This window comes from Apostichopus japonicus, chromosome 23 (genome assembly GCF_037975245.1).
Source record: "Apostichopus japonicus isolate 1M-3 chromosome 23, ASM3797524v1, whole genome shotgun sequence".
Classification (NCBI taxonomy): domain Eukaryota; kingdom Metazoa; phylum Echinodermata; class Holothuroidea; order Aspidochirotida; family Stichopodidae; genus Apostichopus; species Apostichopus japonicus.
In genome coordinates, this window is record NC_092583.1 from 1,377,157 (window position 1) to 1,404,423 (window position 27,267).

The 27,267-nt window shown below is 39.9% G+C and overlaps 3 protein-coding genes across 6 annotated transcripts in view; 2 read left to right on the forward strand and 1 right to left on the reverse strand.

The window, feature by feature from the left end:
• LOC139964804 (trafficking kinesin-binding protein 1-like) overlaps nucleotides 1-1,318 on the reverse strand; it is a 53,579-nt gene extending 52,261 nt beyond the window's left edge. Inside the window, exon 1 of the mRNA XM_071966781.1 lies at nucleotides 1,151-1,318. The gene's annotated coding sequence lies outside the window, so the exon portion shown is untranslated. The remainder of the gene's footprint in view (nucleotides 1-1,150) is intronic.
• A 159-nt stretch (nucleotides 1,319-1,477) lies between these two features.
• On the forward strand, nucleotides 1,478-16,099 carry LOC139964805 (uncharacterized). Of its 4 annotated transcripts, none has more exons than XM_071966786.1 (15): nucleotides 1,478-1,740; nucleotides 2,382-2,628; nucleotides 3,596-3,715; nucleotides 4,011-4,134; nucleotides 4,906-5,043; nucleotides 5,817-6,029; nucleotides 6,645-6,832; nucleotides 7,036-7,132; nucleotides 8,449-8,635; nucleotides 9,527-9,622; nucleotides 9,983-10,172; nucleotides 11,299-12,448; nucleotides 14,048-14,069; nucleotides 14,628-14,739; nucleotides 15,307-16,099. In XM_071966786.1, exons 2-15 carry the CDS (start codon nucleotides 2,468-2,470, stop codon nucleotides 15,446-15,448), a joined length of 2,940 nt encoding a protein of 979 aa, XP_071822887.1. In that variant the 5' UTR covers nucleotides 1,478-1,740; nucleotides 2,382-2,467; the 3' UTR covers nucleotides 15,449-16,099. The 4 variants fall into 4 exon arrangements, with proteins under 4 accessions (XP_071822887.1, XP_071822886.1, XP_071822888.1 ...); XM_071966785.1 differs by having other exon boundaries at nucleotides 1,478-1,663; XM_071966787.1 differs by having other exon boundaries at nucleotides 1,683-1,701.
• Nucleotides 16,100-21,344: 5,245 nt separating this feature from the next.
• Nucleotides 21,345-25,855, forward strand: LOC139964896 (uncharacterized). The gene is made up of 5 exons (XM_071966954.1): nucleotides 21,345-21,356; nucleotides 22,359-22,426; nucleotides 22,742-24,283; nucleotides 24,832-25,060; nucleotides 25,195-25,855. Exons 1-5 carry the CDS (start codon nucleotides 21,345-21,347, stop codon nucleotides 25,834-25,836), a joined length of 2,493 nt encoding a protein of 830 aa, XP_071823055.1. The 3' UTR covers nucleotides 25,837-25,855.
• Nucleotides 25,856-27,267: the final 1,412 nt, after the last annotated feature.

Consider the following 27,267-nt stretch of genomic DNA (forward strand, 5'->3'; position numbering starts at 1 on the left):
GACGTCATTCATTTGACCTCTGCACCTTAACGGCGCGCAAACCCGAAGTTCTTGCATGTCTTTCAGTTTCAGGCTTTCAGAATCAGATTCACCGTCTTTGCCGGTTTTTACGGAGAAATTTCCTGCTACATTTTAAATGTCATGAATTATTAGGAAAATATTGTTTTTGAGCCGACTGACATAAGAAGAACTTAATTGCATTTGCCCTGCAAATAAGGTGTCTGTGTCCGGCTGTTCGCAGGGCTGCCCTGTGAATAAGATGCTTGTGTCCGGCTATTCGCAGGGCTGCCCTGTTAATTTTAAGGTGTATGTGTCCGGCTGTCCGCTGGGCTGCCCTGTTAATAAGATACTTGTGTCCGGCTATTCGCAGGGCTGCCCTGCGAAAATAAGATGTTTGTGTCCGGCTATTCGCAGGGCTGCCCTGCGAATAAGCCCCACCAATTTAGAAACCTAGACTATTTGTAAACAAACTAAATGAAGGCTACTTAAATTGATGCAATGAACTAAAAGGTGAAATTAAAATTGTTTTCAGGGCCTTCTACTAATTTGAGCATATTCCTGGGACAATTTTAATTTGAGGACAGTACATGAAATCCAGGGACTGTCCCAGGAAAATCAAGGAACAAATGGATGTCTGGTCAACTTAACTCAAGGCCTTTACGAACTTAATCTAACCTGGGGGCTAGCCTATAATAAAGGCTATCAGTCAAGAGGAATCTGATCAAAGGAGGCTAACGGTCAAATCGCATAGCCTAAGCTTAGTTGAAAGGATGTAGGCCTATGCAAATTAAACTGCAGACAATTACACTTACAAATCAAAGTTCAAAGATATCAGCCAGGGGGTGGGGGGGGGGTGCTCATCATCAATTATGGCTAAGACTAGCCTACCATTGTACCATCCTACATATCACTGGAACTGGAGCCTATGTGCTCTAACGTCAAGTGCATGTTAAGTTAGCTAAGGTTAGGCCGTGGACTTAATATTTTAAGGCCCTAACCTACACTTAGACAGCAGACTACAGTTGGCTAATCTTCCACTAGTACACTACTACTGTAGCCTAACACTAGCAGTAAGGCAGTTACTATACGTTTAGGCTATTTCAGTATTATACATTTCGTAAAATACGTGCTGAGAATATTAATGCCCTACCAGATCATCAACGGATCAGTATTCATGAATGATCGAGAAGGCTCTAAATGTAGAATCGGCAGTGTTCTGAAGAGTTTTGCTGATATCAACAGGCTTTTCTCCGCCCAAGATTCACGCTATGCATAGACCGTTCGGATTAAATAACGAATCGACACTAGCCAGTTTACTATGAATATACGGCAGCGCACGAGTAACAGTGTTTGTTTAACTGCAAATGTCAACACGCGAGCAAGAAAAGTTTCAATACGTTATTCCTAGGTATCCGTACAAATTGAGCGTATTTACCCGGAAATGACGTCAGACGCGGGAAATTTGTTTCGTGTGTACACATATCAAATCAGTACAAGGGCACTACTGTTTTATAAAGGCCGCATCGAAATAATCACAGCGTAGCATAGGCCTAGTTTGGATCACACATGACCCATTGCGAATACGAACTGGAGCAACGTCCCATACGTACCGATTTAAATATATGACGTCCTTGTTAAGCGATCTGGATCAATGAGAGGAAGTGTAAGTAGCCTACTGCCAGCAATGAAAATGTTGACCATGTGAGCTAAGCGATTATTGAATTAGCCTACTGACGTGACGTAAGTTACTTTAGGGCCTAGGCCTAGCCTAGGCCTAATTAATTGCATAACATAGGCTAGCTAGGCCTAGGGCCTAAACTTAAGTAAAAGTGTAAGTTTAGACCTACCTAGTCCTAGCTAGAACAAAGGCTAAGTTGCTGAGTTACACCTTAGTGGTAATCCAAGGTCCAATTTGCAATAGCGCATAGGCCTAGTCCAGTTATTGCGTAAAGCCCAGAGACTACAGTAGCAGGTCTGGCTCAAAGCAACTTAGACTAGTGCCTAGGATACAGGCACAGTGCTTCCTCCTACTCCTTGGCTGTCACAATTCAGTATAATTAGCAACCAACAACTAGGCAATTAAGGCCTTATGGCCTAGTTTGAAATACAAACCTGTATATGTTAGACCTAAAGTAAAGTTAGAGCCTAGTCTAACAATATTACATTTGATTAATTATTGCGTGAATATCAATAATGCAGCCAATTGAAGAGGGGGAGGGGGAGAGGGGAGGCCTAAGTTAGGCTAGGCCTATGTTAGTTTGTAATGGTTGGTGTTTTGAAGCTAAGTAGAAAAACTATGCACAATTAAATTCCTATGTTGTGCCGTAACTATACCATAAAATGAAGACAGTTTTATGTTTAAAGATCTACATTTCTCTTAGAAAAGCATCTGAGTAGCTGTTGGACCCAGATCAGGGTGTTATAGGATTCTATGTAGAATCTCTCCATTGGACCTGCATCCACCACAATGGGCATTCAAGGGTTACTTCCTTTCCTTAAAGATGCCACTGAAGCCATTAACATTAGAAAGTATAGAGGTCATGCTGTTGCCGTGGACACATATTGCTGGATCCACAGAGGAGCAGTTGCCTGTGCTCTCCAACTTGCCAAAGGAGAAAAATGTGACCAGTGAGTTGTAAAGATCTGTTTAAATTTTTATGTTAAATGCAGTAACCTTTTTCTATATGCACTAAGTGAACTTTTCAGTTATGATTCAAACCATGTGTGAGCATAGAAAACATGTCTTACCACAGACCTTATGACTGTCATAGGTTTGTGACATTGTCTGTATTGTATTGGCCTGCATATATAGGTATTGGTACACTAAACAGAGCACTCTGTCATACTTATGCAACTACCAGACATGCTTTATCTATTAAAATTCTCCCATTGAGCATTGTGTTAGTGGATGTCTTCATGGGTTTACAGTTATAGTTTCATGACTGCCTCTACTGTACCTTGATGCTCGAAACACTCTTCACAACTCTGCTAGCTGCTTTAGTCAACATTGGTTTGGTATTGTGGAAAATTGGGAACAGTCAAAAGGCTAAAAAGGGTGAGATATTGTACTTTATAAAAGTTAATGCTAATTGGATGGTCTAGCCACACCCAAAATTAACAGAGGGCAAGTCCTGTCAAATCAGCCCTATGTAACTCCACGAAAACTTGACAAGTCTGGCAGTTTTTGACTACAAATGATAACAGTATTGCGAGGTGATCACTAGTAGCACATACTTTAAATGAAAAATTTGTTTGTTATTATTGCTTGTGAGTCCTTTCACAAGATTGTGTTATTTTCATTCAGAAATCTGTTTACAGTACAAACTTTCAAAATTGTTTGGACTAATGTAACAGCATCATTGTCATACTGTATATGCTGGGGCTGAAAACAAGAGTGCATTTGCTGGGGATTGGTGGGGGGAGAGAGGACATTTGGGAAGCCTTCCAACAACCCCCCAAAAAACCAAAAAACTGCTGACAATACTGTATACCCCATATGCCTATGCAAAAGGTAAGAATTTGAACACACAGAAGAATTTACAGATGACGGCAGATCGCAACTGTTTTTAACTTATTTCTTCACCCGCCAATCCAGGTACGTGAGGTACTGCTTAAAATTTGTCAACATGCTGCGGTCAATGGAAATCACGCCGATTCTAGTATTCGACGGACGTCATTTGCCAGCGAAGAAATCCGTCGAAGATGCCAGGAAAAAGTGAGTTTTAGAGTTTAATCAAGTCCTTGTTCTTCTTATCAAAGTGAGAACATGCTTAAATAGAATGTTAACTACTAATTCCATATCTAAAATTTCACAATCTTAGCTACCTTGTTAAAAAAGAAAAAATGCCAGCACACAAAAAATTGACTGGCTAAACTCAAATTCCCTCAAGGTTGGCATTTTCCTTGAGTTTAAACAAAGGCAACGGCACTTTTCCACTGATAGAAATGTGCAAGTGCCTTCATTTTTTTTTCATGGTCTGAATTTGATGAAAATTACTTCTCTTTTACAGACGGAGAGAACTCTACAGCCAGAAGGGAAAGCAGCTTTTACGAGAGGGTAAACCATCAGAGGCTAGAGACGCCTTCGTCAAATGCATTAACGTAACGTCTGAGATGGCTCTGGAAGTCATGAAGGTTTGTATCTGTTTCCAATTCATGATATGTGTACAAGGGAGAAGGACCAAGAGGGGAGGGGGAAGGGTGAGAAGAGGGGTTGGAGGGGCGAAGTGGGGAATGGGGACTTAAACAAATGCATTAACGTAACGTCTGAGATGGCTCTGGAAGTCATGAAGTGTATGTATCTGTTTCCAATTCATGATATGTGCACAAGGGAGAAGGGCCAGAAGAGGGCCAGGATGGGGGAGGGGGAGGAGGAACAAAATTGTTGAGACCATTGCACTGTTCTCATGTTTGTGCAGATGCAATGGGAATATTTTCAACTGATAAAAGTCAAAGCTCAGGTTGGGTGAGCAAAATTCTGCAGCTCTGCTTCAGTGAATGAGATCACTGTCAGATCAACAGAGTAAAGATTTGCTTACTTTGGTCATTTGAGATGTAAGAAGAAGTTATTAAGTCGAGAGGGAAGATTTATCCAAATTACACAATTACAACTATAAGCTTTTTAAGTTTTATTCTTGGTTCAATTGTGGCTGTTTGTTTTATTATTATTATTTGTTTTATCACATAGTATAACAAGGTGAACAAGACAATATAACTGCAAATAAGTAAAAAATGTGAAAGGAAGTAAACTAAGAAACCCTTTTGGGCTTAATCGAATAGAGTACTCCCATCAATGAAAATAGATAACCTTAACACCTATAAAAAAAACTACCCCCCCCCAAAAAAAAAATAGATAACCTTAACACCTGTTTAATACTTGCAACGCTGTCGGAATGTTGTCTACAGGCTGCGCGGTCGTTAGGTGTGGACTGCATTGTCGCCCCCTACGAGGCAGACTCTCAGCTGGCTTACCTGGAGAAGAATGGATTCGTCCAAGCTATCATCACCGAAGATTCCGATTTGCTACCTTTTGGGTGTAAAAGGGTAAGTTGTTGTTAAAACTAACATCTTCATCATAAATTTAGAAATTTTGTTTTGATTTGTTGACTTAATATGTAAACAATATCTGCCACAGGTGATGAAAAACAGTTCAGTTGAATTCTTGATTGTGAAACAAAAACTTGTGATGGTTCTTTCTTTTGAAGGTATTTGCACAAAAAGAACTTAATAAGATTGATTCCTTTTTTTTCAGGGAATAGTCAAAAGTATGCACAGGTTCATTGGTAAGGTCTTTTTCACCTCACAGGATTTATCCAATAGTTTCAAAATAGTATTTAAACAGCTGACAGAAATTTTGAATTACGGAGTGTCATACTTTCTAGTAACATATTGAAACCTTTAACATCACAGGATCTCTGACAGAAGCCAAAGACGTAGGGGCAAAAAGAAAAACCCACCTCACATAGCAATGTAGCATTCTTATTAACTTCCATAGGCCCTTAGGAAGCATCCTTGTGTTTTCAGGCAAACAGTAAATGAACATGACAATAAGACTGAGAAATACGTAACACATCAAAAGCCCTCTACTGAATTGAGTAGATTTTGGAAATTCGTTCGTGGTGCATCAAAATTATTTGAATATAATGAAACACAGCTCGGTGTAGCATACAGACCACTTTGCCGTAAAAACAACGATTTTTCAATGGCGAGGAATGCAAAACACATTTCAATTTCAAAAGCAGCCAATTGCTCCTATACCATTCTTCCCTCCCAGGGAGAGGCCTTTTCAATGGCCATTTTGATTTTTAATCCTGCAGGTGATATTTAAAATGGACACGAACGGGAACGCTCTGGAAATTGATCAGTCCAGTCTCAACCGTGCCCTCAAGATGGGAAGCTACTTCTCCGTCGACAAGTTCCGGCACATGTGTATACTTGCGGGATGCGACTACCTTCCGTCTTTGCAAGGAATCGGATTAGGGAAAGCTAGGAAGTTTATCCACACGAGTACTAATCCCGATATGCGTCAGGTATGTCCATCAGTCCAATTCTACGAAAAGGTCAGTATTGTCTGCACTTTGTAACATCGACGATTTCTATAGATCGTTTCATTGTCTCAGATCTCCGAGGATCACAGCTAAATAACAAGTACAGGATGCAGCCAGTTCTTGTATTGCAATTGTAAAGACCCGGATCTCTCAATCCCCACTGGCATCATGGACCCAAGCACCACCCCACCAAGCTACCTGTAAAACTGTGAGACGGAGAGAGGAAAAACAGTTTAGCTTTATAGTTGTTGTAACGTTGAGGCACATTTTAATCAATCGCTGAGGCTCCGCCCACCATACGCACTATTGAACGCCACGATGCAGCCAGTTCTTGCATTGTAATTACACACACAGCTAGATCATCCACTGTATATATTTGAAAATCTTGTGGGACAAGCTGCATTACCATTCAGACATCGTTGAAACAATATAGTGGTGTCCACTGGATGAGTACCATTTGATTTGTATTTGTATTTGATGAAATTGATTTGAATTTGATGATTTGTATTTGTATTGATTTGTATTTGATTATTTGTATTGATTTGTATTTGATAAAAACCCAATCTTCTGATTCTTGTTTTCATCACCATCCTCCAGGTTTTAAAGAGAATGCCTCTACAGATGAAGTTAAAGGTGCCGGTCACCCAGGAGTACATCGACGGTTTTATTCGGGCGGATAACACCTTTCTGTATCAGCTGGCCTTTGACCCCCGAAAGAGGAAACTTATGCCGCTTCATCCCTATCCTCCCGAACTAGCCGACGAAGAAATGGACTACGCCGGGAGGTAAGACTGTAACCTTTGACCACCTGATTTCTGCAGGAAATGTTTACTCACATTTGTATTTGATATTCTCACGATTGAAAACAGTGGAAATACTTTGAGAATAGTGTTTTGATAATGGCTGTTAGAATTTTTTGCCCTACTTTTTTGGCAGTTTTATTCTCAAATCTATTTTCATTTTGTTTTCCTGTTGACTTTTTTTTCAGGTACTTTGACTCCAAGTCAGCCCTGCAACTTGCTCTAGGCAATGTGGATGCAGGATCCTTGAGGAAAATTTTTAATTTTGAACCAGATACAAGTAAAGTGAGTCCTACTGATCTTTAAAATGTTTTCTGTAATCTATATATCCTTGCATTTAATGTCGTGCGGCGAGCTTAGTTTCATTTTCAACCTTGGTTTGCTGGACTTAAAATGTAACAAATATTGCTAAAGAGATACTCTGGTGGCGAAAAAACATGTTAAACTAATATCGAAAAGAGAAAATATTCCACAAGTAGTTGAAAACCTCCATCTCAATAACTTGCCCATAGCTCAAAGTTATGGTTGATTAAAGGCATTGAGGACTCGCCCCAAACCGCGTGCTGCGCTTTGACAAAGTTAACTTTCCGTTGCTTGCAAATGACTTTTTCTTCTTGTCGCTACAAAATGCAGACAGTAATGAAACGTGATACCTTGTTATCTTTTATCTAGACCTGAGATGTCCACACTGCTATGTTCACTGTGTTGTGGGTATTGACAGTAGCTGTATGTATTGACAGTACACTAGTGTCTAATTACCGACGGTAGCAAGCTGTTTGTGTATTTTCTGGGATTGATGGTGGTGTCTAACACTTCTGTTACACCTCATTCAAAACTAGGTCAGATTACTGGCATGTGGACGAGTCTTCACACCCTTTAAATGCAAGCTCTGTTGACTGGCTAAATCCTGGATTCTTCCATAGAGTTGGTGGTGTGTGATGACATAAATGGCAAAAGCTCTACAATAGGTTTACTTTTGTATAACTTTCTATCTATTATATTTTCGTTGATTTATCCTTGAAACATCATACATTTGGAATGTGTGCTTAGCTACCAGTGTTCTCTGTATTGAGAATTTGCAAAATGCAACTTTTTTTGCTCAAAATAATTCCCTCTGTGAATAAATGAGCTAGATATTATAAAACAAAAATTTTAAATATTTTCAGATTAATTGACATGCTGATATCTTTCACTCTATTGTTGCCAATATCCGTTCACAAAATAACCACAAAATTTGAAAAAAAATCATATCTTTGCTATTAAAACTGCTTTGAGGGATGTGGTTTTCACCTAAAGATGCAGAGAATTTCCAGCATTTATTATTAAGATTATTTTTATTATTAATTTCAGGCAACAGAATATCCCTTGAACCTACTCAAATGGCTTAAAATGATCCATAATCCCTTCAATCACTCATGGTACTTCCATCAGGAACATTAATCAATAAAGTACTATATACAGCTAGGTCACTGTTATCTGAAACCAAAGTGGTCACTAGTATAACATGTTCACATTTTGTGGTATATTTGTGATATTTTTAAAACCAATAAAATACTCAATTTCATACCGATGATAATGTTTCATCCTTCGACAATGCTCAGCCGTACCCTCAAGGCACCCACCGCTACAAACTGAGCATATGGCACGAAGATTTTCGACCCGCCCCGGCCCTGGCGACTAGAGAATCCGTGGAAGTCACAAGGAACCCTACTAAAGGTCAAGAGATGACAGTCCAGAGCAGTGGAATCGCAAGGAGGAGGTCGTCACCTAGGAAACGAAAGCGAGATGGTGAGTGCAGACAACCTGCGGTATTACCGTGATTAATCCGACTAATTATGTCAGACTTCATTTGTGCAGGAATTACATGTTCAGCTTAAATCATGAAAATCCTCACCAATGGAATTATACTGTAGAAAGACAGCTGTTGCCATGGAAACCAGAAGAAAATCTCAATATAAAGCCTAAATAAATCTTCAGTCTTCAGGTATAAATGAGGCTGTGTAAATAAGGGTATCCTAAATAAGTTCTAGTCCAAACCAACAAAGTTGTATGAAGCCAGCTGTTGCCATGGAAACCATGAAGGGAATTATGACACCTGACAGTTATGCTTTAAAAGTTGATCTTTAGGTTTACATATGAAGCTATGTACAGTTAAACAAACAGCTCAACTAGTAAACATTTAAATAATCATCAATATTTCACCCTGTGGTTTGGTCACAATTTCATCCTAGGCATCGTGTGTTTCCTTCTTCATTGCAAAGTTTTTCTGTCCTTCGGCTGAAATGCTCATTCCATCCGCTTGATATATCTGATATAAATCACAATCAGCCCTCATATACCAACTCTGGAAATATACAAATTTCCTGTTTTTCCCTAATTAATGATACCAGTAATTGAGAGATTATACAGGATCATAAAATTCTGAAGTGGATTTTAGGTAGTTGCCTTGTTTCTTAACTAATTGCTAGATTTAAAAACATAACCTAACAAGTAGAAGATATAGGAAGCCTTCACCATTCACTAAGTGTGATGATGTTTGGTATGAACTAACCACAGTTTAGCAAATGGTCAATATGTTCCATGTAGAAACCCATGTTGTCATGGCGACCTTTCATCATGCCAGCTCTTTTCTTAAAAGTTTAAGGAACTTGTGCTTATTTTGTCGTAATCTGCTTCCAGAAAATACCTCAGGTCAAGACGTTACATCTGCAGCAGCCCTAGCAACCATTTACGGCGGGTCTCCAGATTCCAAAACAAGGAGGATCCATGTATCAGGTGTGTACCAGTATTTCAATTGTAGGATTTATGAAATACAATGTTGCGATCAGTAAGCATTACCATTGCAGATTTAATAGTTTCCTCTTTATCATTTCAACATTTATGCATATTAACATTTTTGGACGTGGTTTTAATTGCGTCGAAGTCCTGAAAGAACATAATAGCAATATAGAGAGTGAACCAAACAGAACTGAAATTTAAAAGTTGTCCTTAGAACATTAATAATTTTATAGATTATATATGAAAATAAAGTTTGATAATTTCCTATTTAATACCTAAAGAAGTGAAAAAACAAATCCCCTAGTATTCACCCTTTAGAATTTCTGTTTGCTAGTTTACGATTATATTATTCTTCAGAGGAGGCCACCATTCCAGAGACTCCCAGCCCTATGAAGGAATTGGACAAGCGCCCTCCACGGGAAATCGAACCAGTTCCTCAACGGAACAGGATGACTCCTCGCAACGTCTTTGCGGTCAAAAAGAACCACCGAGTTGACAGGGTGCACAGAGAAAACTTACTGCAGTCTGAAGTTACGGTTTCAAGCAGGTGCGCTTTTAAACATCATTTGCAAGTCACGGATGAATTTAAGATAATAATAGAATGGCAATAATTATTATAACGTTTAGAATAATATCTTAAGGCAGTTATTTTACGACATTAAGCAACCGCATGTGTGTGTGGAAAAAACCAAATGACATGTTTTTCATACTTCACGTTGGGTGGCTATCTAATATATAGTCTTATAGCTTATTTTATTCACCATTTGGAAGACCATTTCAGTACCATGGAGTTCTCCTATATGAAAAATCACTCATATTTTAGCAGGCCAGACTTGAAACCCACAATCTGCTAGATGCTATTTTGATAGCTTTTTTTTCCCCGCTTCTAAAGCCACTGCCTCCGTCTACTCAACCATAGCATTCGTTGCCCAGAGGTTTTGTTTGAAATGTCGTACTGCAACAGTAAGAGAAAACTTAGAAAAAAAAGTAGTGCAGGTAAATTGTCCAGAGTTCTTCTCGAATGCTATATGGATGATGATTTCAACAGGTCCTCATTTGATACCTAATTTGTAAATTGCTTTTATTGACTTCAAATAAATAAATTAAAATATGATATTTTAACTTTATATGGACAGCGCAGCACAAAGACAAAATCCTGCACCATTGGTCTTGAGAAATTTGTCATTCACTGTTCACATTTAAATAGTCAAAGTGTCAAACTGTATTTATATTTTACTATTTTGTTAATGTGGCTTGCATCTGGTATAAAGTCTGACCTAATGGCCTTGGTGCTAAACTAGTTTGTTCAGCCACTTTCATTGATGGTCTTCTGGTAGTTGAAAAGTCATTATTCAAATACTAAAAAGTGTTATTGTCTTGTAAACTGCACTTGATATTAATTTGGTGTCTTATAAACTGTACATTAACATATCCAATCTACTTGTAGTCCAAAAGTTATCTTAGTGTCGTTCGGAAGTGTCTATAAGTAAATTCATAACCGGCCAAGGCAAAGCTTACTACAGGCAGCAATCTCTCCGGATATTAGTTGTTGGTTATTTGCTCAACTCAAATTCAACTTTTTTATCAAGTCTCATTTCAGTTTTTTTTGGTTTGTTCATATTGAGCTTTTTCGGTATTTACTTTTCATCGATTGGCTGATGTTTGCTTTGCAGATTCTTCCCATCATCGACAACAATCGTGGAGACGGAGGAAGACACAAAGTCACCCGACCAATTAGAAGAAAAAGATGACTTAGTTCTTGTTCATGAGGACAAAGGTCACATCTATGAACCTGGTAGGATGGATGACATCGCCGCCGAGGGGGCCAAAGAGGAACGGCCGGAATTACAGGACAGTATACGAGACCATCAACGTAAAGTCCGCGGTGCCACGGGGAGGCTCTGCGATAAAAACGTGGACAGGACGGGGGTGTTAGACTCCCTGCAGAAGTTTCGACATTCAGAATTCTACGAGGAACAAGTCCGGATCAAGAGGCAAAACGAGGCGAGGAGGCAGAAGACCCCACCGTCTTCTAAGAAAGGTGTCTCGGGTGTAACCAACAGGAAAGGAGGTGCATTCCATTGGTCAAGTCAGGTATCCAAGAGTGGGGTCGTTCAAAAGACTCTGGCCGACTCGATGAAGAGTCTTTCTACGTTCCATCGGAAAAGCAACTCACAAATTATGAAATGGAAGGATTCCATCGAAGATGATGAACCTAGGACAGAAGGGTGTGTCGCAAACAACAGCCAAGAGAGTCTGTCTGATTCTCAACGTAGCGACATTAAATCGAGTCAAGTTGAATCGGAGGGCGACTTTGCGGAGTCCCAGTCTTCCTCGACTGGACTCTCGTCTCAACGCAGCATCCCGACTTGCAGTATAGACAGGGATGGCCCTACTTTCAGTCAGCTGGTAGCAGATGGAAACGACTCGCCGGTCGGAAAGACGGTCGACAATTCCGACGCAGAGTTAAGCCCCGGCGATAAGGAAATATGCGACTTGCTTGCCGACATGGTCGAGGAGGAAGACGTTGCCGTCGTTGGTAAAGATTGCGATGGTTCGGAGGCGTCCCACATTGGAACAAATACAAAGTCAGACTCGTTAAGAGATGGTGGTGATGTGGTGACCTCCATGGTAGAGGTAATCGATGGCACCTCACAAGAACCGTCATCAAACATCCACGGTACTCCGACTCTGCCGTCCCTCGGTGGAATCGAGGGTCAGGGAATGCGCCGTCAGAAGTCACCGTCCAACGATGAAAACAGTCCACCGTTAGATTTACAAAGGAAGAGAAAAGATGAAACCGTGAGCTCGTATTTTACAAAGGTAAGGAAAGTTCTTTTTTTTTTAAAGAGTTTGCAGTGTTTTAGTACATTTTTCTCAATTCAGCATTACCAGAATGTTTTGTTGGGGACTATATTTGTAATTTTGATGGCTCCTTTGTGACTCCACAGGGGTCGTTCATGTTACAAATGGAAGTACTTCACAAAATAATGTGGGATCCCATGAGATGGTTTACCTCACTGTGACTTGTTTGTATGTATGTATTTTAGATCCTCCTGCAAGCAGGAACTCGCGAAGAAGCCATCATTGGCTTATCAAAGCCGCAATCTGACCGAAGTCAGTCTCTATATTTAACGTCCATGATTATGAATTGTCAATTGTCAACAACTCTGTTACTTGACGACATACATTAATCTGGGAGTGACTCGAACTCAGAACCTTATGATTGGAAGGCACCGGCGTTAACCACTGAGCTAACACTCCCCTTGTACAGTAGGCCTCGTCTCAAGAAAACAGTTAACTCCTACAGAACTCACAAAATCAAAATTTGATTGATGTAACGTTTTGTAGAATTTCTAAGAACTATAGCTTAGATCACTTAAGATGCGGACAGGCAATCCTGACACTGTTGATGTAATGATAGTTTACTGCATCAGTGATAGCAAACTCCTACAGTGACCTCGCATGAGCACCAATTAACAGTGATAAAAAAATTGCAATTTTCGATAAAAGATCGACTGGTGATGGGAACCATTTCATACAGTATACTGTTCAACACAACAATTTTCTATGGTGTCCGTAAAGGGTTGCTATGGTGCATCTCTTTAATCATTTGCTGTTGTGTCATAGATGGTAGGCATGACACCACGTATACTTGGAATAGTGCCACATGGTGCCATATTTTGCACAACTGTCTGGTTTGGTGCCACAAAGGTTTAATGTGGTTCCAAAATTGTTGCCATGGTGTCACAAATCACAAATGATTGTCATTTTGATAAAGAGGTTCGATATGTGTTTAATGTAATGTGCCAGAATGGATTGCTATGGTGCCAGATTGGATTGCTATGGTACCAGAAGGGTTTGTTATGGTGTCAGAAGGGTTTGTTATGGTGGCATGATGGATTGTAATGGTACCAGAAGGGTTTGTTATGGTGTCAGAAGGGTAGCTATGGAATCAGAAGGGTTGATATGGTGTCAGAAGGGTTTGTTATGGTGCCAGAATGGATTGCTATGGTGCCAGAAGGGTTTGTTATGATGTCAGATAGGTTGCAATGGTACCAGAAGGGTTTGTTATGGTGCCAGAATGGATTGCTATGGTGCCAGAAGGGTTTGTTATGATGTCAGATAGGTTGCAATGGTACCAGAAGGGTTTGTTATGGTGCCATTATGGATTACAATGGTACCAGAAGGGCTTGTTATGGTGTCAGAAGGGTTGCTATGGTGTCAGAAGGGTTGCTATGGAATCAGAAGGGTTGATATGGTGTCAGAAGGGTTTGCTATGGTGTCAGAAGGATTTGTTATGGTGTTAGAAGGGTTTGTTATTTCTGGTGCACTCTCCGTCCAATTCTTTTCCAGACACACAGTTGCTTCATAGACGCCGTAAAGTTAAATAAAATCAATCATTTTCTGTTCTCTTCACAGGGCAAGGAAAGTCAATCAAACGGTAAATATGAAGCATTAATCTTTCATCCTAGTGAAAACTCTAAACCTATCATCATATCAGTGAAAATAAATACATACTTGTTTAAACCCTAAACAAGCACCAAACTATCGTCAAATACATGAGTGCATGCCAGTACCGGGTTAAAGTAGCAGAGTGTGACTTGTTGAATTTACTACTTCAAGGTGTCTGGGAAGCAATACTATACTACACACCTGACAAAAAAGAATTTCAAACTTTACTTTTGAGAAAAATGGTGAGATTCCTTCCACATTAGTCAAAATTATGGCAGTGAAAAGTGAGCGAAAGAAATTGTTGGATTTCTGCTCTCCCTCCATTATTTTGTAAACATTCTTTGGTTGGGTTGGGTTGGGTTAAGACCCAAGATGGTGGCCTTGAAGCTATGCATAATTGAAGAAAGTTTGCAAAAGAATTCAGTACCACTTGCATTTCGTACTTTCACCAAAATCGCTCGTGGAAAAGCACGTTGTGACAGGTCTTCTAATTGCTGTTTGCTCCAAATTTATTTCTCTGTAATCAATGCTCATTCTTTTGTTTTAGCCTCCTGCAAAGTCCCAGGTCTTTCCAAGCGAAAGAAGCCTACTAAGAAGAATCCGTCCAGTAACCAACAGCCGACACTCATGGCATTTATGAAGAAAAAGAGTGCTTTTGGGTAAGTTAATAGATTTAAAAAAAACTTTGTGTTGGGGAGACTAACTTTGCCATAGACACATCCAGAAGTGAACAATCTTCAGCCAGGTAGATTGTTTGTTTGCAAAGACTGGAAAAAAGCATTGATGTTACAATAACAAAATGAAAATGTTGGGTTGTATGGTATTGTAGTGTAGCAAAAACACTATAAAACAGCATGTCTAAGGAGAATGGAAGGATCTGGTCTGGTTTGTGAAAATTATTCAGAAATACATAAAATTTGTTTTATGAGCTTGTGCATAATCAGACTTATACCCCCACCCATACCTTCACTCATACCCCCACCCATACCCCCACCCACCCATACATCCACCCATACCTCCACCTCACCTGCTACAAGTGCTGGCAGCCATTGGAAAATGAAACTTACTCACGCATCTCAAAAGTATAATTATCAGTAAGTTCATAGAAATTATGAGTAATTCGAACAAGTGTCTTTTTCAGTTCAAATTTTATCCATCAGTATGTTACTTTAGGGTGATATCATTATATCTGCTGACCCATTTTGTGTTTATATCTAATCGTGCAGGTCGAGCGGTCCAAGCCCAACAGACAAGAAGTTGCCTTTGTCACCATCAAAGATGGAATTCGATCGAAATATCACTCCCGAATCAGATAATCTTTTCACTCTCAATAAAGCCTCAGCAGTTAGAAAGACCATTTTCAAGTGACATTCCACAGATCTATGCCAAGACATTTTTTGGCGAATGTTTTTTGTTGGGGGGGGATTTAACTCTACTCTTGTAGTGATTAAGGAGAATGTATGAAGCATAAAAGTACCATCATATTGAGTTAGTGAATGATATTTATGGAACCCAGAGAATATTACTCAAACAGGTTGGAATCGACCAATTTAAGACCCTCTCTACAACGTTTTCAATCAATAGGGTATTCAGGGATATTAAAGACCACTGCTATCATCTGACATAGTTGTACTTTTATATCACTTCAAAGTTTTGCGAAATGACAATTGAAATGGCTGGACATACTAGTCTATCACAGGCCACTATTTTCAGTTCATACTACGTCAAACTCAATATGAACTATTTCTTTACTCATTTTCAACTTTTTGCATTAATATCATAATTAGTTTACCAATGTTGAGTTTAATACCTCTATTTTATTGATTTTTTTTTTCTGTTTTGTTTTAGGCCTTATTTGTCTTTGTGAAGATGTCCAACAAAAATGTATTATTTTAATTTATTATGATGATTTTTTTTTTTATCTAGGCCTAGATAAATTGTACATCATATTTCATGTTTGTTGCTTTTTAAGCTGAAAATAAGTTTTTCTGCCAAAATAAATATGCAATATCTTCAAAACGTCACTAATTTGTGTTTGCGCTTTCAAAATAAGATTTATAAGCAATTCATGATCTCCCTTTTATCGCAGAACCATTACCAACTTTACCTCACCTTCAGACCATCACTTCACCCACAACTTCCCTCCCTCCCCTCGCCACCATGTGTATCTTTACCTGCATCCCTCACACATGTGGTAAGTTAATAACGCAAATGTAACAGTGCGTGTAGTATCACCCTGGTGGGTCTAAGCAGTGGCGTAGCTAGGGGGGGTCAAGGGAGGGCCCAGGCGCCGGGTTTAGGGGGGGGTGCTGAAATGGGAAAATGAGAGTAAAAAAAATAAGCACTTTTTAGAAAAACATGACGAAATTGATGTATGTCGTCAGGCATGAATATTTTCCAGTTACTAATAAGAATCTGAACTGAATGTAGTTGTTTTTATCAGCAAATTTATTGATTGTGATTTCTTTTCAGTCCATTTCGACCGTTTTTTTCATTTTTTTTTATATTCTGTTCTGTGGTCTGTAATGACTATACATGTCACGGAAATTTCGGGTATTTCAGTATACAGTTCCAAGGCAGTAGATTTCGAAGGGTGGAAAATGTTAATATCATAGGCGTAGGACGGTAGGAGCACAATTTGATTTGGGGGGGGAGGGTGCTGTAATGACTTGCCCGAAAAATATAACCAAAAATTTTTGCGCGACTTCGCACTCAATTTATTTTTCTTTCAGTAGTGGGGGGGGGGCGATTTTCTACTCTTGCAACCGGGTGCCAAAACCTCCAGCTACGCCACTGGGTCTAAGTAAGTTGGGGTTATTTATCTTACACGGGCAATCCAATCCTTTCCATCTCTAATTAATGTTCTAAATCGCTAGAACCAAATGCAAGTAGAACTGCATTTGCCTGCAAATATACAGTATTGTAGTGCGCGTGGAGTGCTTGCAGTATTAGGAAGAACTTTTCGGTTGTTCATGGTGTTATATTTTCGGCGGACAACACACCAGGGTGCAGAGCCGTATATCTCTATATACGGCTCTGCCAGGGTGTATAGTGTAGCGCCCCCAACAGGGGTTGTAGCTAGCAGAGCGGCTGTGTGTTTGATAGGGCAGCTGTCGGCCACAATATGTCAAGATCAATGTGGGGCAACTACAATTAAACACAACCTGAACCAATAAAACCTGAACAAATAAATTGAATTTTGTAGGCTACTACCAATCAATTTAATACAAAACCGCTGAGCAGGTGTTTACATATCAAGTTATATATTACTTGAGGTCATCGCAGTGACCCACCGTCCAAATAAGAATGTAGCAAGGTGATAAATGAATACTTCACCAATAGGCAATAAATCTCTAACGAAGTTAATGATAGAAAGAAATACACTGCCCATCTAACACCTTACCCAGCTGTTCCCTATAGTACCAATATTTAATTTATAACATTGCAAATCCACATAAATCTCAGCTTATAATTTACATAAATAATAGTGAGACGTACCTGCGAAGTTTGTGGCCAAACGTATAATTACGAGTCCTAAATCTACAATACGTAGGCGTTGCCTCGGGGAAAATTATAATCGAAGCCAGCCACAAATACAAGAATAATCCCGCTGGGTGAAGCGATAATATCGTCCGAAGCACACATCATGTTCCCAAACTTTAAATGGATTTAGAGTAATAATTTAAAGGGATTCAGACAAACCGGGGAAATACGCCCACAATATTATAAGAAAAGGGACTCGGGCCTTGTCTAAACTATAAAACAACATTTAACTTACTTAACGAACTGGCCAACGGACCTCACTGGGCAGCGGCTAACACCAAAAACATAACACACTCTTGGAAACCCAAATTGCAAGTGCCCTAACTTTAAAAAAAAAAAAAAACTGACTCGAAACCTCGGATCTTCGCGTGGCTCGAACATTCCACATTACTACGGAAGGAACCAGACTATTGTCGCGAGAGCTGGACAGCTGCAAGGGGGACGGAAACAAAGGAATAAAATATCAGGGGCGGATGCAGGATTTGTGACAGGGGGGGCTGACTGGTCCAGCCGCGCCTGAACGTAAGACTATCTAAGCGGAGCGCCACCATCGGTTGGCGCGGAGCGCACCAGAAAATTTTTGGCTTTACAAACCCCCAGATGGCCGGAAACGGCACTTCCCGAGTATTCTAAGCTGAATGTACCTAGCCTGAAAATATGGATCTCATGTCTGCAATTTCTCAATTGATGAGAAAAAAACAATCTATGAAATATGGTAATACATATCAGATGAGTTGAGATGATGCAAAAATCATAATGCCTTTAGCCCCCAATCCCCCTCCCGTTCCGTCACCACTGTTTGATGCAGGGCCGGATCCAGGATTCTGGAAGGGTGAGGGGTTTGGCCTCCAGTGATCCTAGGGTCTAAGGGGAGTGGGTTTCCCTCTATCCATTGTGAAATTCTTGGATATTTAAGTACAACAGGGAACCCCCTTCAATTTAGTCATGCAAAGCACCTCTCTCTTTTTTTTCTCTTTTTTTTTCTCTTTTTTTTTGGGGCCAAGAGCAGGGGGGTCCGGACCCCTGGACCCCCCTCTGGATCCGTGCCTGAATATGCACGTGAAACTACAACAATTCACTATACATATTAAAGATTATGATCAAACAGACCCCCAGGGAACAATAAATAATACACACAAACAGGACAACTACTCCAGCAGTGATGCCACCTATGTACGGAGGCGTTTACGCGACGCTCCTCCGGGCGTCAAAATAGTCATGTCGCTTGTGAGCGCCGTGACAGCCTCAGAATAAGTTGGCTAAGCAGCTAGCCTCACTGAAACTGCAAATGTACAGAGACTATATGAAACTTACAGTTTCAACGCTGAATACCTACGGACTGATCAAGAGTTTGCCAAGTTCAAGTCGCGTTGGTTTCAGTCGGGAAAAAAGTGAATCTGTAACTATGGAGCTGTAAGCGTTATGAAAAAGTACATCACCACGGCAAGGTTTTGTGGCTTTCAATATCATCTACATCAATGCCAAAATATTCACAGCAAGTAAAACGGGAATATTTTATTTCAAATAATATTAATTTTGTTTCATACAGGCCATAATGTTGCAAGCAAAATGTTCTTCATGTCAACAGACAGTGGCGTCACCAGACTTTTCAGTCTGGGGGGCACCAGCATTTGATGGGGGGCACTTAGGTGGATACGGATCGCCGTCCTGGGGGAGGGGTCTAAGGGGAGGGGATGCTCCCCTCCCCTTTGGAATTTTCGCATACGGAGGATGGGCTAGATGCAAAATGGTGCCACATTTGATGCTAAATTCGATCTGAAGATATCTCCAGAAATTGCTATTTTTGAGGTAATGATTTTAACAACGCGCAGAATTTTGCAGAGGATATGAACCACATGCTGTCGATATTATGTCTAACCCTATCAATAGAACCTACATTTGTTGAATTAATGTGTGCATGACCCCGACTCCTTTCTTGTCCTCGTTTTCTCCCATTATCTATTAAGATGTAACAGGTTCCAGTATCGTTATTGGCTGACACATTCAATGTAAATATCGACACCTGTTGTGATGGCGCGGGTTACGACTTCGATACCCGACGGTCAAGGATAAATTTTTTCGCAGCTCATTTGAAGAAAATACGAAATACTGTGCTTCTTTGTCCTTATGAAAAACCAACTCAGATGATGGGAGTTGAATATAACAAAATATATATATATTTTTTTACCAACCCAAATCTCAGATGGGGGGGCACTCGGGGGGCACTAGGTTTTCCAGGGGGCACGTACCCCCTGCCACCCCCCCCCCTTGGCGACGCCACTGTCAACAGAAGGGCAGGCATGGATGGCATCCATATTGTTTTATATTTTTGTACAGTTTTGCTGCCTTGTTTTGTTATAGGCAAAACAAATTTTGCATACAAAAAGTGATGAATGAGAACGTTGTGGTATTGATCACCACCATGCATATACCTCAATGTCCTTATACTGGAAGAACATTGAAATTAAGCTAACAAAGAAAATTTCAAACAAGATCTTACTCTACAATTGTTGTTGTACATCTAGTGTCTTCCTTGTGGTTCCTTAATCCTATCCACTCTACCCTCAGTCACCAAGAGGGACACCAATTTTGCTGACGACCGCATTGATCGCATTTTAATTTCTTGGTCATCTCCATCATTTTTAACTATATTTGTGTATAAGACTTAACGTTATTATACAGCAATGATTTGCAAGAAGAAGCATCGGTTCGTAGTAACAAACTGTCTCCTATCATTTTGGGAGATTTAACTTTTCCTTTTTTGTCGGTATAACTTCTTATGGAGGCAAACGTTATATAACTTGCTTAAAAACACCGTGCGAAGTTTTTTCTCCAAACCTGTGACAGTCCACATATCTTTCAAAACGGTTTTGAAACCCTACCACAAAATAAAACTAGTTAAATGACGAGGGGGCGGGGTGATGTACACCCCACACCTCGCGTGGGTCGCGCCTGACTATTTAGTGACTCTCCCGAGCTGTGTAGAATCAACTTCAAATGTGACTGTCCGCTTTCCATAGCTTTAACCACGCGTTACTCAAAGTGCCAAGGCGTTATGCCTAACAGGCTTTGACTTTGTGTTCTACACGCATAAACTGTACTGTGCGTCAGGTGAGAACGTGAACATCGTGTAGTTTTGCTAGAGAACGTAAGCTATGTTTTGTGAAATGTATGTGATGCGTGCGCGCACTCGTGCGTCGCTAGGCTACCATACTCTATGACGAGTGGTAGCAACGCACAAGACGCAATCCTGCATGATGACGCATCCCACGCACTGATTCGGTGTTTGTGTATAGTATGTAACAATGAAACGTTTTGTATCGCGCCGAAGGCTCTCTACCATATCGCTGGTACGCAACGTTCTGCGCAAAATATGGATGCACGCGAAAGTTTGTGACATCACAAAGGAGCTATAGCTAGTAAGTATGTAAACAGCGATAATGTGACTTAAGTTCAATTTGCCTAGCATCACGAACACATACTTGCTTCACACAGCGAAAACAGCGATTTACTTCCTCAAATTTGGAACACTATTTACATCTTCTCATATTTCTGGTAAGTATTTAAACAATATTTAATAACTTAGTTGTTTTTTGTTGTTCTTGTTGTTGTTTCCTTATAAACTATATATGAAAATGTAGAAGTCAGAGGCTTCCCGATAAGTTGTCAACGATCTATTCAATAGGCGTAAGCTAATCCTATATACATTGCTTCATATGCTATGGGGGAAGGGGTAAGCTAAAGCCTCTCGAGAAGTTGTCAACGATCTATGCAATAGACGTAAGCTAATCCTATCAACGATCTATGCAATAGACGTAAGCTAATCCTATCAACGATCTATTCAATAAGTGTATAAGCTAATCCTATATACATTTCTTCGTATGCAATGGGGAACTGGTGAGGTAGTCTGGGGCATTTTGGTTATTGCAGCTTAATGGCAATTTCGTCATGAGTTTTAATGTTTACAAGGACAGCTAAGTATCGTCAAGGTATCATTAACTGGTTTCTTTTTCAAAAAAATTAAGAATAAAATTGACTTCCCATTTGTTGCCTTCTGTATAGAGTAACGTTATCATCCTATTGTCTCAATACATGTAAACTGTTTATCTTACACACATCAATGTCTTAATTACCTGGTACCATTTTATTGATCATCCATCGTAGATGGCTAATCACGGTTCTGTGATAGGTTTGATATCCTATTTCAGTATACCATAGACGTCCAGAAGGAACTTTATCACTTAGGCTGAAGTTAATATTCCTTAGGCTTGCAGTAAATTTCATTATGAACATAAATTTTTTAATTTCATTTTACTGTAAACGAAAAAGAAAACAATATAATAATAATAATAATGACCTCGATTGATAAGTTTTTTTTTGTTGCAATAATGCATCCATCATTATAATAGCAATAACCACCTCTAGATCTAATCACACATTCTCAGTTGTACATGGATTGATAAATTCAATTATTTTTTATTAATGAAATTACCAATTTTTGATGTCTCTGACGTCATATAAATGTATGGGAGGCCGATTATCATCGTACATAACCTATGCACATTCAGTAATAGATTATGAATTTTGTAATTGGTAACTGAATTTTTTTTTTTAAAAAACATTTCTTTTAAGTATTTAAGTTTTAATAATATTTTATAATAATTCTAAAATTTTATAATATTGTTATAATTCTAAAATTTTATAATATTTAAGCATTATATTTTCTGCTCTTCAGTTGATGACAATGTTATCCAGACATATGAACGAATCCCACCAACATCAACCCGAACCAGCTCTTGAGAGGTAACTTTGCTTAAGATGAATGGAAAAAAATCATTTCACACCGTGACGCCGTTATTTTCAGTGTTTTATGATCACAAGTTGAATAAACTTCTCACCAATTTATCCCCTTGTAATTTTATAAATTGTAATTGATTAGTTCTAAACTATTCCATCAAAGGAATAATACTGAGAAATAACTTAAAGAATGAAATTCATGGTAGTATATTTTGTGCCACAAATAATGAGTAAACCCCTCAGAAAATAGTAAATTTGTGCGAAGTTTTCCTGACAAAGTTTAACATCTTTTATATTACATTTTTTTTTTCATTTTTACAGACGCACAGTTTGGAAGAAGGTCGTTGCGACCTTGACATGTTGTGGAAATTCTCGATCTAAAGCCTACGAACTTGGTGACTGTTATGAACCAACACCTTCATCTGCTCAGCAAACTTCACCCGGCTCGAGAAACGACACACAACGAAATGTCGGTCACGTGATCGACGGACGCGGGAAAACAACTTCACCCTCGTCAACACGAAGCTTTCATTTCAAGCGCGGCAAAGAACAACCGAAGTCGCCAAAAACAAGATCAAAGGGTCGCCGGAAGAAGGATAAAGAATCTTCCAACGCGAGAAAGCTTTTGACCTCTCCAAGAAACAGAGAAGTCAACCTCATCCAGCCCATTAACGACACGGATGTTCAGAAAGGGCGCCCTCATACTTGCAAACAACCGCAGACGATCAAGCCAAGAGACCAGTCACGCGGTGTCGATTTAAAAAATGTTTCTGTCATCATCAAAAAATATGCAAAGTCGATTAGCTTTTCGACTTTACAGTCGCTTTCGCCAGATGGTAAAGAATCATTGACGGATACCTTTAAGCGTCATAAAGGGTTCATCGAATCACTTGTCAAGTTTCAAACATATGTTCCTCCCGAGCGAGCAACAGCCTATCGCATTGACAAGGAGTTTGATCATCTCCAGAATTCACAACTTTCACTTGGTCAAATTTGCGACATTAATGGATCACCAGCAGGTCCTCATAATGCTGCACTTCAGTCCTCAGCAACCAGTCTAAACTTCTCAGATCAGAAAAGAAACATCAACTTTGCGAAGACTGTTGCCAGGGGTGCCATCTGCGTACCTCGTGCAGCGCTACAAAATTCAAGCGTATCATCAGAGTCATATGACGTCACACGAATTCCGCCAAATGTTACCCATGATAAGATAAAGACTGGAAGTAAGGGTGACGTTAATGAAATCATTCAACGTGGGCCAACTCAGCCACATTCATCATCAACTAGATTCCAAACACCACTTGAGCAAACCACCCAGTGCAGAGCTCTGACAACTCCAAAGGAGAGCGCTCCAAAGCATCGGCCGAAGTTAACGACTGCCAAACAGGATGGTGATGTTTCACGTGTGGATGAACTGCAGCTGGTAGCCGGTGGAGGGAAGAAGTTAGAGCTAGATGGGTGTGCCGCGAAACCGCCAAAGGTCCCTGGTAGACGAATCAAAGACGCACGGCAGCATGTATATCCAAAGGGAAACCCAATTCAGAAAAGGAACGAACATTTGAACTGCAGACAAATCAAGAACATCTTGGTAACTAGACTCACCGACGGTGATAGCGGAGTAGTTCGGTTATCAGAGATTCCATCTGGAAAAGATAAGATCCATAGTTGCCGCGTCCAGGACAACTCTTCGAGTCACCAGACTCATGTTCGACGGGCAGAAAAAGATATCGCGAGGGTGCCTTCGCTTGGACAGGGCGTGGATGTTCTCCATAGCTCCCGTGACGTTAGAGTTGAGGCTGGACCCAAAAACAATGCAACTGCAATCAAGTCGAAGCTTACTCATGCTATGAAAAATATTCAAGGGTGAGTAAAAAACGTTTTCCGAAATTACAACGATCAGGGGCGCAAACCAACCTCTTTTTGTACTGGGAAGGGGAGTTGCTACGTCGTCCTCGGAAGGGTGTAAAAATAGAGGTCTCCCCTTCCCCTAGAAAAAAAATTGGTTGATGCCAAAAAGTGCTATATTTTGCACGAAAACGCGAGATTTTGACATATAAATGGGCTAAAACAAAACGTGACGTCGGTATTTAACTGATCACTGGTGTCCTCAAAACTGTTTCTGCTGGCGGAGTAAGAGAAGGGGAGAGGGATGCATTGTGTATCAGTTACCGATTTTCTTGCAGTTTGGCAGGAGCTGACGAAGTTCTCATATATAAGGCACACACCGTGACTATACACTACTGAACGATAACGAAGACTCCCCACCCCCTCTCCCCTCCTCCTCCTCCTCCTCCTCCTCCTCCTCCTCCTCCCCCCTCTCCTTCCTTCTACCTTCCATTAGATTTACTAACGACATTGGACGCTGCCAAAGGTTAGAGTTGATAGACCATATCATTTTGTACTTCCTACAGACAAACAACGCCTGCCAAAATAAAGTCAACACTACAGCGGTTGTTTCCAGAATGCGATCTACTATCGCAGAGTGATCTTCAACATGTTCTACACCCCGTCACCAACAAATCGATAACTCTTGGCAAAGGAGCTTATGGAGTAGTAAGCCTAATGAGAAACAGCAAAACTGGAAGGCTTTGTGCAGTGAAAACCTTCCAAGATCATCTCATCAAAGCCAAAATCTTCAGAGTACGTATAGAATTGAAACGGGTGAAAGGTCATCACCAAATATGCTATAAAGTCAGTAGTATTTTCCAATATAATTTCGATTAATGCCACATTTACGAAGTTCTCCCCCTTTTTTTTCTTGTTGATTTTGACAGGAGGCTAAGTTAGAGGTCCAAACGTTGACAAAACTACGTGGCTTAAATTGCGTCGCAGAACTTTTCGGTATAGTTCCGACAGAAGGGAACGTCGGAGTGCCCTCTGTTGTTGAAGAATTCATCGGTGACGCAAAAACTTTCAAGGCGTCGATATTACACGCAGCTCTGAAATCGAGTATCCTATCCGCTGCCGCGATGTTTCGCATTGCACTGAACATTGTCAACGCACTTAATAACGTCCACTCCAGGGGTGTCCTTCATTGTGACTTTAAGACCGACAATATTATGTTGATGCCTGGATTTGAACACCAAAGAGATCCTCAAATCAAAATCATTGACTTCGGAAGAGCAATTCGCATGGACAAGAAACCGAAGTACGAGCATTATACACCAGAGAAGCAACAGAGGGTGTTGACAAGGTCGATTCATATTGCCCCTGAGGTAGTGCTGGGGCAACAGCCGCATAGTGTGACTTCAGAGGTATACTCACTTGGTATGGTATTCCTAATGATGGCGGGTGACCAGTTTAAATATTTGGGAAATGCTGGCGATAAATGCACTGATAAGAATTTTGTTCAGAGACCAACGATGGACAAAATTAAGAAGAAGCTGACGTCGTACATTAAAAGAAAACAATACTAGATAGATGACGTCATGGATGGCTTGCTTCCCGCTAGTGATGAGAGAAAGCAGACGGATTTGTTTCCGAACGTGTTATTTGTGACTTTGATAGATTGTCCAGACCCATTAGGAGTGCGAAGACTGACGAAACCATTGCAAAGTCAAAAACACTCAACGCGGTATCCGATGTGATGCGCCCATAGAAATTGATTAGCTATTTACTTTTGTGAAATACGTACTATTTGTAATACGCGCCGGACTTTCTTGCCGTACACAGAAAGCGCCACCACTTTGATGAGTGGCTTCAGTATATGTCGCATGACGTCATTCTATCCTAATAAATTTCTATGGATGCGCCACACTATGTGACAATTTTCCGTCGTGCTGTGATATATCGACATAGCGCCCTCGCTTAAAACGCAACGGCTTGTCGCGAAGAGAGTCGCGTTTGTGATGATGGAACTGTCCAATCTCATATGCAGCTGTGCTGTTGTTCATGTCGTAATGTTCATGTCACATGTCCTTGTAAAACTTAAAATGTTATGTCTTGTATCGTTCGGCACCGTACCGTACAAAAACAAAATTGTACCCACGAATTGTAAATGAAAAAGAAAATTCTCAATTGTGAAGAAAGATGGATTTCACCGAATATATGCCTATGGCAAGATTCACAAACATGGTGAACTTGAGAAGACCACTTCCACTTGATGGAATATAAGGCTGCAGTGCATAGATCTTTGGCCATCTTTTCTTGAAAAAAATCCAACTTGTCAGTTATAATGCAGAAAATGTACATTTTTGATCAATCAAGAAATCCATTGTGATCAATACAAGTATAATGTACCAGTATAAGAATGATACTAAAAATAAAATGACTGAAATAAAATATAATAAAATGAAACTATCTCTCTCTATTATTATTATTATTTTTTTTAATTTTATTATCTCGCTCTCTAGTTTTGCTTCCTTCATGAAAATAACATTTCAACACAACAGATGTTCTTTCTTTTTCTTTGAGGTTAATAATCAGTTTTGATCGATACGTACATTTCCAATCATCAAAATGTAGTTGTTTAGCTTGGCGATAGTCAAGTCTCAATTTACAGAAAAAAATCTGAACTTTTACTTCTTGTGTACTAGACTAATAATTAACAGCTGGTACGTGTCTACTAGGGCAATGACATTTCTCAAATTCAAATAAAACTATAAGGTTTACCAATAATAACTAATACTGAAACTTTGCTGCTGCGATAACGTCTGATGCGCAATTTTGGGAATTCCCCTATTTTCAATGACGCGTCGACTCACATAATTAATTTTAGTATGTTTGCAGCCCTAGTTTCAGTTTACTTTCTCCACATCACCTCAGTGAAGTTAACACGATACATATATATATATATACAATAATAATATTGTGACTACAATAATACAATAATAATCCTGGGTGAGCAT

Coding starts and splice junctions, on each gene's coding strand:
- LOC139964805 (XM_071966786.1), top strand. CDS start 2,468: ATGGGCATTCAAGGGTTACTTCCTTTCCTTAAAGATGCCACTGAAGCC. Junction 12,449..14,047: donor TGAGCTCGTATTTTACAAAG/GTAAGGAAAGTT, acceptor TTCTCTTCACAG/GGCAAGGAAAGTCAATCAAA. Junction 14,070..14,627: donor CAAGGAAAGTCAATCAAACG/GTAAATATGAAG, acceptor CTTTTGTTTTAG/CCTCCTGCAAAGTCCCAGGT.
- LOC139964896 (XM_071966954.1), top strand. Junction 22,427..22,741: donor CCCGAACCAGCTCTTGAGAG/GTAACTTTGCTT, acceptor TCATTTTTACAG/ACGCACAGTTTGGAAGAAGG. Junction 25,061..25,194: donor TCAAAGCCAAAATCTTCAGA/GTACGTATAGAA, acceptor TGATTTTGACAG/GAGGCTAAGTTAGAGGTCCA.